Source organism: Doryrhamphus excisus, linkage group LG11 (genome assembly GCF_037039965.1).
Source record: "Doryrhamphus excisus strain RoL-2023G ecotype Guam linkage group LG11, RoL_Dexc_Guam_v1.1, whole genome shotgun sequence".
Classification (NCBI taxonomy): Eukaryota; Metazoa; Chordata; class Actinopteri; order Syngnathiformes; family Syngnathidae; genus Doryrhamphus; species Doryrhamphus excisus.
The window spans coordinates 1,091,595-1,105,847 of NC_136367.1; the positions used below are offsets into that span (position 1 = coordinate 1,091,595).

At 38.4% G+C, this 14,253-nt stretch overlaps 1 protein-coding gene across 2 annotated transcripts in view; it reads right to left on the reverse strand.

Moving 5' to 3' along the window:
- epha7 (eph receptor A7) overlaps positions 1-14,253 on the reverse strand; it is a 61,216-nt gene that overhangs the window by 25,193 nt on the left and 21,770 nt on the right. Inside the window, exons 4-5 of one of the 2 annotated variants that reach the window (XR_013629484.1) lie at positions 13,859-14,025; positions 228-563 (exon numbers count right to left, since the gene is read on the reverse strand). Coding sequence is in view for 1 of the 2 variants with exons in the window: in XM_058086429.2 (XP_057942412.2) it covers positions 228-563; positions 13,859-14,014 (492 nt within the window). In the remaining variant the exon portion in view is untranslated. The remainder of the gene's footprint in view (positions 1-227; positions 564-13,858; positions 14,026-14,253) is intronic. The other variant, XM_058086429.2, reaches the window with a different exon arrangement.

Below are 14,253 nucleotides of genomic sequence, written 5' to 3' on the forward strand. Positions count from 1 at the left end.
CACTCAATTGTAATCTGATGCATGTTCAAATGAAATAAAACCATTACCATTACCATATCTTTAATTTTTATTTGTAATTTTATTCCTGTTCTCGGGACGCATTTTGGACACCACTGGTCTAGGGTCTGAACAAGCTTCAGGTGAACAGACCAAGAAAATAACCTTGAGCTGTAGCCCCAGTTCCAAGACAACATGCGTTCTTAAAGAAAAACCCAAGTCAGTCTTACCCGCTTGGCCCGTGGCGATGCTAACTGCAGCAAACAGCCTCTGAGTGCGGCTCAGGTCAGACACGCCGTTGACGGCTTCCACCTCAAAAGTGTAGTTGGCGTGGGCCAGCAGGTCAGCAATGTTGACGTAGCTATCCACCAGTCTTGATTGTGCGGGAAAATATCCCACGTTTGGCCCACACTGTCCGCACTCTTCAGGTTCCCAGCTACAGTGTCGGCATCGAACCCTGTAGGTGACATCACTGCGTCCGCCCGTGTCAGCCGGCGGGCTCCACTCCAGGGTAACAGTGGTCTGGTTGATGGTGTAGACCAGATTCTGCGGAGCTGAAGGGGGTCCTAGTCAGGGGTAGACAAAGAAGATCATTTGTGGGTCATATTTTGTATACAACATTAAATACTGATACTGGATACCAATCTTTGAACAATAATATGTTTTCTTGACAAACTCTGATGTTGATGTAGAAAATCCTAAACAGGTTTTCTATGCACTGATTGCAAAAATATTCAATTTATTCATCTTGACTCCTACTTTGCGGAAATTCACTTATCACAGTCGGGTCTGGAACCAAATAACCGCCATAAACGAGGGACATCTAATACTTGGATTTGCGGATGATAGTATGATGATGAAGAAGTACATTTGAAACACTTCTATGCTAGGACTATGTTATGCTAGCCATAGCATTTCAGTATGTGGAATCAAACTATGGAATGGATTGAGTAAGGAAATCAAACAATGCACAACGATGATTCAAGAAACAAAAAATTAAAATTAAAATTTTAATTTAATTAAAATAATTAAATTTTAATTAAATTTTAATTTTTATTAAAATTTAATTAAAATTAAATTTAATTAAATTAAATTTTAATTTAATTAAAATAATAAAATTTTATTAAAATTTTATTTAAAATTTTAATTTTAATTTTTGATTTCCTTACTCAATCCATTCTATAGTTTGATTAAACTAAAATTAAAATTAAAATTAAAATTAAAATTAAAATTAAAATTAAAATACTGAAACTATATTATGAAAGCAGGAAGTGAACAAATGTAATAATTAAATTTTATTAAAATTTTATTTAAAATTTTAATTTTGATTTTTGATTTCCTTACTCAATCCATTCTATAGTTTGATTAAACTAAAATTAAAATTAAAATTAAAATTAAAATTAAAATTAAAATTAAAATTAAAATTAAAATTAAAATTAAAATTAAAATTAAAATTAAAATTAAAATTAAAATTAAAATTAAAATTAAAATTAAAATACTGAAACTATATTATGAAAGCAGGAAGTGAACAAATGTACCAGTTACTGATTGTAAAAGTACCAGATGGAGGGGTAGGATTTAATAAGCTTTGCTTCTTCCTACTCCTTTCGGACATGTGGAACTGGGAACTGATTATGGGATGCACTCAATTGTAATCTGATGCATGTTGAAATGAAATAAAACCATTACCGTTACCATTAGTTCTTATCCCACATGGGGACATTTACACCAAACACCAGACCACACACATTCAGGCATGATTGAGCAACTGCTCCGTCATAACTTTTATGGCTTTGTTATCTCTTTCAATATTATCACACTCACTTTGCTCAGCCGCCCTTGGGGAGGCACAACACTGGTTAACACGTTTAATGATAATACAAAAGAGAGCGTGCGTATGCATAAACGCTAACCCCTTGGTGAAATGGCACGTGGACACTCAACTTCACCAAACTTTCATTCGTCCTCGTACACAACGGAAAGCTGGCGCTCAAATCCCAGGCAGATAAACCTTTGGGATCTTGAATGATTGCGGTAAACGTCATGATGGAAATGTAATTTTCTGGCACCGCTCACAACTGGGACTCATTGAGCTTCCGTGGATCAAAGTGACAAATTCTTAACGGGGGAAAACCGGACCAAGTGCAGATGAATCAACTCTAAGACGTCCCTTTCCTCAGATGGCTCACTTGGAATGAAAACATCAGAGTCTTTTTCATCCATGATCGGGTCACTGGTATTCAGGTAGCCTAAAGCCTAACGTGATCTAATGCAGGAACATCATTTATGATCATGTAGTCGACTTCTTCTTTCTCTTTTGTCAAATCAATCTCCTCCAAGTTTTGTATGCATGGAATTATTCCGTATGTTCCTAGTCATTTCCATAATAAAATGATCACATACATTGGAATTGAGTAAAAATAGTTTGCAACCTGATGACCGATAGAAAATGTGGGTGCCGGGTTGTGAGCCTTGGAGAACCCCTGGTGTAAACCATGTTTTAGAATGCATTGATTTTTTTTTCTTTGCCTGGTCAAAAAAGGTGTGGGATAGAAGTGAACACGCGATTGAGACGTTTCAGGCTTTAGGGGCTCTGCCGCGGCTGTAGGTGATGTAAAGCTTTTCTGAGTGTGTGGGTGAGAGGAGATAAAGTAGAATACTGCAAGAGATCAGCGCTTGGATGAGCAGACGGTGCCGTGGAATCTGATGAGCACAAATATGGACGGAAAGTCCAAGGCCAGGAGTCGGCAAACTTGACTTATGGACCGCCATCCATCCATCCATCCATCCATCCATTAATGGGATAGGCTCCAGCATACCCACGACCCACGACCCTAGAGGATTTTTTGGTTCCAGACCCAAATAGGTGGATTTCCACAAAGTAGGATCCAGTTAATGCATGTATATCAAACCATGCAACGTTGTTACAGAGCTGCATCCCCGATGATGTGTATTTTTAGCTAGCTCATGTTAACTCGTTTTTGATACAATAAGAATTGTGAATTTTAGGGAAAATTTCTCCCCCCAAAATTGCAGTTCCCCTTTAAGCACAGCACGCTACCGAGCTCACGAGTTAGCCTACGCTTTGTTTATTCGAATTTATGTAAGCATTTTAAATGGAATGGGGAAGAAATATAGTCAAGTCAGAAGCACAAAATGTACCACTGCCACACAGAATGGGAGGAGACCTTTTTTCACTATGTCATGGGGGATTTGCAGTGTGAAGGTAACCCAATGTCTCATCAATGTAACATTGGGATGGATGGATGGATGGATGGATGGATGGATGGATGGATGGATAAATAGACTTCCTTTACTGTCATTGCACAATAACACAGCAGTGAAATTGCCAACAAAATGTTGTTGCCTGGCTCCCGTATAATAATAAATAATAAATAATAATGTGGAGAATAAATAGATTACATCAAATATGAACAATGTACAGCGTAAACAAATAATTTAAATAATTTAGAATAAATAAAAATAATTAAAAATGTTAAAAACCGTGTTTAGAAGGTCATTAATAATAAATGCTCACTGCTTGATCGGCAGACTTGTACAGGTAGCATACGCTTCAGCAAAATAACAAGTAGGATCTCTTGTGCTCAGAGATAAAGAATGCGTCAGGGATGATTTAGTGGATGTGAAACGCACAAAAAGGAATGGGTGCAAAAAAAAAAAAATAGTTTTGCTGGCGTAAGTCATTTCTATGCAACATGGAGTACATTGTACACGGAGAGCCCCTTTCTCCAGAGGCAAGGCAGAGTTGTTGACACTTCAGGGACCAGGTATCAATCATGTAGCAGCTACGAGCAGAGCTGGTGGAAGCGTGGCATCTATGAAAAGACCCCCACTGCAGCCCTTTCCGCCCACCTTTCAAAATGTGCCGCCTCAACAAGTTCTGCTGGAGGACTGTCGATGTATGTTGTTGCAATGGAAATCATAGCGTGGACAATAATTGCTCATTTATGGCAGTTGATTGGTTCCAGACATGAAATAACACCCTGGTAGTCACCTTTTACGCTCGTATTACATCATGTTATTATGTATTACCTAATAAAGTAGACAAAATCAGACATTGTGTGCGTTACTATAAATGTGTTCCAGAGGGGACTTGAAAGACAGGCGGACAGGAAGTGAAATCAAGAGTTTTAGCTTTAATGGCCACAAAAGTAGCCGGTGTTTTTAATATTGTGCTTGTAGGGCAATAAAATAAAAGTTGTTCCGACGATCAAGTCTGGTGCTTGTGTGTCTCACACAACGTTACAGCTCCAGCAGTTGTCCAATTAACACATTCGCTACCAAAGATGTGACCGCTCGCTCGATGTATATTTATGTGGATATATTTAGACATATTTATATCGTCTTTATAGCGCTTCCATTTCTCTGTGTATTTTATTATTTATTATTATTTGTATTATTGTTTCACCATTGAGCATTTTTTTCTGGATTCAAAATCCAAACGTCATGATCTATGTAGGAAAACAACCACAAGAAATGATCATTATTTCATCTTTATTTGAGATTCTCATGAGATGCCACAAAAATTTGAATTAAAAAATCATTATGGCGGTCTTTTCATTTTACATGGGGCAAGTTGGGGCAAGTAGTTCTCACCTTAAGGATTCCCCATGGGCAAGTCATTTTTGTTTTTAATGTAGAGCCCTACTTCCTGACTAGAGCAACATCCCGAGGACTAAAAAAAAATATGTCTCTCCTGGAAGGGAGCGAGGGGGGCGGGGGGGTGCATGGCAGAAAATAATTGAGAACCACAGATTTGGTCCCGAAACTCTGAGTAAAGTGAAAATAACTGACTTGATCTCGTCTTGGTGCTTCTAGTTTTGTTGCCTCCTGCCTGTGAGTAATCACGTTCTTTCCAGTGCCGGGGATGAAATACATTTTAAGAATGCGGCGCACATTTTTTGCCGACAGCAAATCCAATATTTAATTCACTGTGGTCGTTTTAGACGATTGAATCATTTTTGGGTTGCAACACAACCGCTTGAAGCCTCTCCAAAAGCCCCCCCCCCAAAAAAAAAAATCGTCTTTGAATTGAAATGCATGACTTCACTAATACAGGGTGGCTGCTATCCCTTTATTAGTGGCAAGGTCACGGGGTCACACAGCGCATTTGTAGAGTGAGGATTATGGGCCATTTGAATACCGCCCCCCCCCCCCCTCCTCCTCCCTTACTGGTCCCTAATTAGAGCACCAGCATCCTGTAGAGCGCTAAGGGTTAAATAAGCCTGCAGTGCTCCTCAAGGCTGATAAGTGGCAGATTCTTCCCCGCTTAAGCTTGGATTTACTCGTGTCTTCTTTCTTAACAGGCCAGATAGAATTTCAAACATGGCCTACAACTATCACAGGAAATACAACACACAATACACAATACACGTGCTGAATGCTCCATTTACATAAGACTTTCAAATACTAAACTTGGTAATAAAGCCATGATCTAACTATGCCCGGTTTAACCGCGAGTGGATGAAGTTCTGTTTTGCTATATTTTGCAAAATTACTTTGTCATACGAATGTTTTAGCAGTACATACTGCTGGCAATCAGACTTTAAATTATTATTATTTATTTGAAATTATTTGGACAAATTTACGCTGCACATTGTTGTTCATATTTGATGTCATCTATTTATTCTTCATATTATTATTATTATTATTATTATTATTATTATTATTATTATTTATTATACGGGAGCCAGGCAACGACATTTCGTTGGCAATTTCACTGCTGTGTTATTGTGCAATGACAATAAAGGAAGTCTATTTATCCATCCACCCAACCACCGACCCAACCCATCCATCTGTCTGTCTATCTATCAGAATCGTCTAGACATAAAAATAAATAAAATAAATAAAAACTAAATAAATAAACCCCCTAGAGTCACCATTACACTCCTATTATACAATATAGCAGACATAATATAGACTCACATGTTAGCATTGGGGGAGTTCCTTGTTCTTTTTTTACTTCCTGTTCTGCACAGTGCTACCTGCAGTGGCTATCGTCTTATCAATGTAACATTACTGACACCTAGTGACTAGTGCACAACACTACAAAGCGTCTTCTGAATGCCTTATATTTTACCTAATTTTTTTATGCTTGAAAATGCTTCATTTAGACAAAAAAATTAGAAGTACAATCTGCTGAAACATTCATATTTGACTAATTATAGACCATGTTCAAGCACGAAAGAGCATGATTTATCAATTAGACGCTGTGATAGAGTGAGCCACAAACTGTGGCGAGGGATTACTCCATTGGATTTTAGACTGTTTAAGACTTTAAGACCCTGCATTCCCTGTGTTCCAGAACCTCCAGCGATAGGTGAAAATCCACAAAACACCTAAAACCCACTTTGAAGACTACATTAAGCTTTTGTAAGCTGTCTCAAATGCCTTACGTGCATTTAAAAGTATCTGAAAAAATGCTTAAGTACATTTCAAATCAAAGAATCTGCAAAAATGTAAATGTACAGTCCAGTAGATGCAAAAAAACGCAAGCAAAGGAGATGACCCGAGTTAAAACGTAACTGAGATTAATTTAAATTATCAGTCTAGGAAAAGTTATAAAGCATTTTATAAAGCTTTGGGACTCCAGCAACCCACAGTGAGAGCCATCCATCCATTTTCCTCCGCTTATCCGTATCCGGGTCGCGGGGGCAGCAGTCTCAGTAAACATCTGGTGTAAACGTAGCATTTAAAAGAACACCATACTAACAGTAAAATATGGTGGAGGTAGTGTGATGGTCTGGGACTGTTTTGCTGCCTCGGGACCTGGAAGACTTGCTGTGATAAATGGAACCATGAATATATCCAACCATCTGATGGTGACCAACTTGGTTCAACTCTTATCCTGCAGGGACTAGCTAACATGCTAGCGAGTTAACCAGTTAGCCTCAAATACCACTTCCACACTGATTTCATGCAGTGTTAAGGTAAATAAGGTCATTGCTGCCGCCTAGTGACCAGAATACTACATATCATTTGTATTTCCATATCTTTTGACTAATATTAGACCACAGTCTACCATGAAAAAGTCATCATTTATTCATAATGTCTGAAAAAATTGAATAATAATGATAATTGAAATGCGGTATTGTGTGGGACGACTGTAGTATTTTGCTTATTCTGTACACAATGGCAAAAAAACCTCTTATTATTCATTGTTTACACTATATTGCTCAACTCTTATCCTGCAGGGACTAGCTAACATGCTAGCGAGTTAACCAGTCAGCCTCAAATACCACTTCCACACTGATTTTGACTAATATTAGACCATAGTCTACCATGAAAAAGTGATAATTTATTCATAATGTCTGAAAAAAAATTGAATAATAATGATAATTGAAATGCGGTATTGCGTGGGACGACTGTAATATTTTGCTTATTCTGTACACAATGGCAAAAAATCCTGCTATTGTCTTCAAACTTTATTAAAAACTAGCAGAATGCATACATTCAACAGGACAAATAATAGAATCTTTATGATCTATATGGCCGTTTTTCAAATTAAAAACAGCAAAATGTTATAAAGAGCCGTGGTAATAAGCTGCTGGAAACACATTTGTGTCATATCATCATTTGCAAGTCTTCATTCCATTGAAAAGCTGCCACTGCTTGTGCAGAGTTAAATTATTCTGGCTGCTTTTGCACACGCGGTGAGCTGTCATCGCTTCTCTCCAACAGCCCAACAGCTCTATTCCTCCTCAGACTTTTTTTTTTTTTTCATCCTTTCGCTTCAAAATTCTCATCATGGTGCAGGGCTTCAAAACAGCTGTAGTAACGCATACGCGGTACAGTTGCAGTCAGAAGTGATGCAACCCTCCAATGTGAAGTAGAAATCCACAGCTGACCGCATGATATCTTCCACGTCCGTATTACAGTAGGATGCATTATATTTGTATACCACTGTATGCTACGACCACAATATTAACATATCTATTAACATCACCAGTCATATTTGTTTACCTTTTCAAACACTCATACTGCATACTGCATCATTTAAATAATGGATTATCCAATTCAATGAGGACTATTTTGTTGTTGGACTAATCATTTTTTGAGGTCCCCAACAGATGATTGGATATTCATGGTTCCATTCATCAGTCTTCCAGGTCCTGAAGCAGCAAAACAGTCCCAGACATCACACTACCTCCACCATATTTTACTGTTAGTATGGTGTTCTTTTAAATGCTACATTTACGCCAGATGTAATGGGACGCACACATTTCCAAAAAGTTTAACTTTTGTCTCTGGAATCAAGATGTTTTCGACCATCACACTACCTCCACCGTATTTTACTGTTGGCACAATGTTTTACTTTAGGTTAGGGTTAGACGACAGAGTATCAAGATGTTCATTCATTTTCTACCGCTTATCCTCACGAGGGTCACGGGGGTGCTGGAGCCTATCCCAGCTGTCCCAGGTACACCCTGGACTGGTGGCCAGCCAATTACAGGGCACATATAGACAAACAACCATTCACACTCACATTCATACCTATGGACAATTTGGAGTGGCTAATTAACCTAGCATGTTTTTGGAATGTGGGAGGAAACCGGAGCACCCGGAGAAAACCCACGCATGCACGGGTTTGGTACTTGTCTTGGATATTTCTTAGCTTCCCTTTGACTGTTAAGTTGCTGCGTGATGAGTTTAGACTTCTATCTGAATGTTTTTTTCCCATTTCTGTTGTCGTTTTTGTTGTTTTTTTCTGAATTAAGTTGCTGTGTGATGAGTTTAGACTTCTATCTGAATGTTATTTATCTGTACAAAGCCCCGTATGAGCTGCTGGCACCAGCATTCCGGTGATGGAAAGAGATGACTAAAATGAGGTGACATCTGTTTTGAAAATTTCCAAGTTAAGTTAATTCCCACCCCGACACGTTCATCCACAAGCCAGTGGACTCGAGCTCAGAGTGAGGCGAGTGCGAACGCCGACCACACCAAAAGACGTGATCAATGTACTCTGTAGCAAAACCCAACAGAAAACTGAGTGAAAATGATCAAAACGTAAGACTTAAGAGTAAGCCCAGAAGCATAAATACTGCAGTTAAACATTCCTGGATCTTTTCAACAAAGCGGTCGTGTTGAGCGAGTCTCTGCTGTCTCCTTGCAGCACATCTCCTGGAACCTTTTTGACGTCTTTATATCATTTATATCCTCTTACTTCCATCTCAGCCGCTAAAATGACAGCTAGTTAAAAAAAATCCACCATGGAAACAAACGTCCTACAAGGGTATCTGGGAGCCGGGAGACTTCACGCTGTTTTGTGTACTTTTGCTGTACACTGAAAACATTTGGCAACGTGGATAGCAACATTTAGCAGAGAGCAACATTTTTGCTTTTATTTCTATGTTTTGACATTTTGAGACCTAATTTGAAAACAATACATGTAGACATGATTTACTGTATGATATAAGAAGTTATATATATTAAAAAAAAACTGCATCAGCTTTGTAATATAGGTGAAAAATCCTATTATTAGTATCAACTTCGCTTTTGGCTTTTTTTTTTTAATTCAATATTTCAATTTTCTTCTGAAATAATTTTGGTCATTTGCTTTTCTATAATATTTGGACTTTATTCCCATAATATAACTTTTTCCTCAATTTATTTATTTTGTTTTGTTGGTTTCTCATAATATTAAAAATAAATTATTTTTTTCTTTAGTATTATAACTCTGATAAAATTACATTATTTTTTCCTTTGCAGTTTCTTTCTTAAAATTTTGGGTTTTTTTTCCCCATTTCTTGCCTTGAACTTCCCTGTTTAAAAAAAAAAACTCAAAACTCACCTCTTTAAATCAGTTTTTAATGTCTAACTTTTTATACCTGACTGCTGTGCCCCGCCCCGCTTTTACTCATGTTTTAACTGTGTATTAACCAATGAATGTTGTATTTTAATGTATCTTTTACTCTGTCTACTTGCTTTTATTCAACTCTATTCTTCTGTAAAGTGTCTTTGAGTACTTTAAAAATTATTATTATTATTATTATTATTATTATTATTACTATTAAAACCCCCAAAAATCCAACCCATTTCCCAAACATGGGTCATAGCCACTGATAGTATTCGGAATGCCATGAAGAAGAGAGAAACCAATGGTTTCCCGTGACCCTAGATGTAACTTACAATGTCGGTTCAAATCAATCAATCAATCAATCAATCAATCAATGAAGCGTGCCTGCAGGCAAGAGGAGTCCATATCGATAACACCCACTGTACATAACTGTCATGCCACAGATCACAAGGTATTTATTGTGTGATGTTGACTAAAAGGCAGCATGAGACCCTGACCCGGACACCATGTCAATTCATCCTCCGGCACGCTGCTTTTGTTTAATTAAGTTCTGTATAAACAAGCAAATCCCTGTTTCACCTATTGTCCTCTCGCATAATGAGCTCAACAACCAGGACTCCGCTAGAATTGAGAATTTGACGGAATGTGCAAACAAGGGAAGCTTGTGCCAGAAAACTAATGCATGTCAGTCCAGGGCAAAATAAGCAGTACGGGCGGGGGGGGGGGGGGGGGGGGGGGGCTGCCTTTAAATAAATGGGAAGAGATTTAGCAAAGGGCAGCAGCAGAGTGGTCCGCTGGCGGAGAGAGATTTAGCACGAGCAGAGACTTAATTTAAAATGATACTTTACATGCCATTAAAAATGACCTAGAATAACGTTTCATATGACTGCCGCTGCATTAAATACAGATGCCAGCGTCCTGTCTCTGTTTAACACACACAAAAAGCAAGGCAGCGCCATGAAATTCTGCATAATATCGCACCATCGGGCTCTTACAGAGATATACACCCACACACAAGAGATTCTTACTTGGCCTACTTAGCGTTTGCAACGGGGGAAAGTTGCAGATTTGAACAATGTGTGGTAGTTTCTGTCATATATTACATGACTATGAAGGACTAAAAAAAAACATGACTTAACTTATTCACCAGCCCCAACAGTGTTTTTTCTAAAAATACAATAAAACTAAAAAAAAGCAACAGCAGTACAAGGTATTCTGAGAAAAAAGGCATAATATTAACAGAAGGAATAGCATGAAGTTGGTATATTAAAGACTATATAGACGATATGGTTTCGACTTTCAAAAGTTTTTTTTTTTAGAAGTAGAAAAAACAAACCAAAATAATAAATGTTTGCAATTTTAGGAAAATGACATTGGGTCAAAGTTATGAGAAATCAATCATGAGAATAAAGTAGGATATTAGAGTCATGATATGAAGAGAAAAATAAAATAAATACTGAAAATAATAAGAACTAAAATGTATTGTTAATTTTTTAAAAGTCCACTTTTGAAAAACAGCAACAGCAAAAATAGGAAAAAAGCAGCAACTTTTTTTTTTAATTATGTTTCTTATAATATAAGAACCAAACAAAAAATAACTTATAATTTTAGGACAGTTATGTTGGGTACAAGTCATAATAATATGATATTTAAGACATAATATTGAGAGAATAAAGTCTTAATATTCAGAAAAAGTGAAAACATTAAAGACCAAACTATTAAAATGTATTATTTCTTGTTTTAAAAGTCAGGTTTTATGAAAGTTTTTCTAAAAGTCGCAATATTATGAGAAAAAAAAGACAAAGATAAAGTTGTCATTCTTAGAAAATTTGATTGGACCGTCAAAGATTTTGAGTAATGGCCACACGGTGGCTTAGTGGTTAGTCCACGCAGTCAGGAGATGGTGAAAACCTGGGTTGGATTGTCCGCTTGGGGCATCTCTTGGGGTTTGCGTGGGTTTAAACTTGTATTGATACATGTTTGTATATTTGAAACCGACTCCGGTTTCCTCCCACATTGCAAGAAAAACATGCATGTTAGGTTAATTGGTGACTTGGTGCCCTGTGATTGGCTCCCAACCAGTCCATCTGGGATAGGCTCCAGCATACCCACGACCCCAGTGAGGATAGTTGGATGGATATTGACAAATGTAAAGGTGACTTTAGGTTCTTACTGCTACTATTAATGTTTAAAAACCACGTTTAGAAAGTGATATTACACTTATAAATGCACTTATACTCGGGAACAAAATGGCGTTAAGAGTTTATAGCAAATAAAACCCAACTCTGGCAACCCGAATGTCGCAGGTAAAGAAGCCGTCACAGACTGTCGTCAAACTGTTCTCCTGGCTGACACAATGAAGCTGCAGGATGCTGCCAGGACTCCTGCTGTTGTGGTAATTGCAATTTTTTTGGGGCAACGTCAAAATGCGCCAATCATCATTATCTCAAGCTAAGACAAAAAACAGACATGCAAGGCCATAATCATAACGACAGGGAGACAGATAAAAGACCTGCCGAGGGACATCCCCGCGCCGCTAAGGAGATCACTGATGACTAAATGAGGCGGTCTGGCGTGTGCAGATGTTGTTACTAAAGTAGTACTGCATGTATTACTCACAAACACTTCTCAAATATTTCATCAATCAGGGATTTTCTTTCCGGCGTCACCACAAAGCATGATTCATAAACCGCTGTGGAAGAATGTACCGTACCCCCCCCAAACTAAGCCCCATGAAATACACCAAAACAATAGAGATTATGAGTTAGGCCGTGATGATGACAGAAATTCACATTCATTCATTTATTGGAGCCTATCCCAGCTGTCCCAGCTGGGGCGAGAGGCGGGGTACACCCTGGACTGGTGGCCAGCCAATCACAGGGCACATATAGACAAACAACCATTCACACTCAACTCAATTCCACCCAATTCGGCCATCACTTGTGTGGAGTTTGCATGTTCTCCCCGTGCATGCGTGGGTTTTCTCCGGGTACTCCGGTTTTTCCATCACTGACAACCCCACCCACACACCCACTCCATTGGACAATAGAGTGGAAGTGGAGCTTCTCCTCCAGTTCCACTCCCACAGTGAACGCCACAGGATTTCATTTATTCCACACACCATCCACCCTGTCTGTAAAACATTATATCTCATATTTTAGTCACTATTTGTAAATATGCAAATCATGTTTATCTTATGTCTATTTTATCATATTTTATTCATAATGCATTACGTTTTATTTATGAGTGTTTTTCTGTTTCTTCTGCAGTTGAGCTCCTGCAACCAAGCAATTCCCTTGTGGATAAATAAAGTCGGTCTAAATCGAACTCTGACTAAAGTTTTACATCTGGCAACCCTTATAATGAAGAGTTTAAAGCCAACATTGCCGTACTCTGAGGCTTTCCCAGATTTTGCGAATGTTTTGGACAGCGTTCCGTGTTTGAGTGTTTCCGTGTTCCAATGCTTGAGATGTGGATGGTCTTATTAAACTTTTTCACCGGTTCTGTGCCACCACGGGAAACCTGTGCAGGGCAAGTTTTTCACTCAGCTGCTACGCCTTTTTTTTGGACTGCCTCACGGACAACATCACAGCCACTCCTGTTTGTCTCCGGGTGCCAATATCGGTGATTTAGTAGGACCATATAACCCGACATAATCTGATATCAGTACCCATTATGTCATTGGATGCTCATATCACCTCCTACTTCGGTACGTGACAAAAAAATAAAATAAAACTAAAAAAATAAAAATTCATAAAATATTTTTTTTATTAAAAAATTATATTAGGAAAGCAGGAAGTGAACAAATGTAACAGTTACTGATTGTAAAAGTACCAGATGGAAGGGTAGGATTTAACTCAATTGTAATCTGATGCATGTTCAAATGAAATAAAACCATTACCATACTAGCATTCATAACCCGCAAAGCATGCCGGGAACCCTGCACCCACATTTCCCCAACAGGAAGACACACATTAATAGAATTGAACGCCATTGTTGTGGATGTAGCCCCGAGACGGACTTTCCAATGTGTCACAGACTTACGTGTGCACGCCACAGAAGGAGGGTCGGAGAAAGCGCGGTAGTAGCCGTCGTCGCAGTCGCAGCGCCAGGAGCCGTCCCGCTCATTAAAGCTGTGCATGGGGCAGCGAGAGCACTGCAGGTCCTGGGAGAAAGATTTGTAGAAACCACGGCCACATGCTGTGGATGGTCTCAAAAGAGAGAAAAAGAGAGGACAAGTCAGGAATGCTATCTAAAAAAAGGAAAGTACACTTTTGGGTCCAATCACCGTTTAGTGAGATGAAATAAAGCTGATCCCAATGGAAGGAGTGATACAGTATGTATATATTTAAATCATGTGTTGATTTAATGCATGTACTTATGTACTGTTTACCGTCCCCCAAGCATTGTTGTTGACTATTTTTGTTAGCGTATGCTGA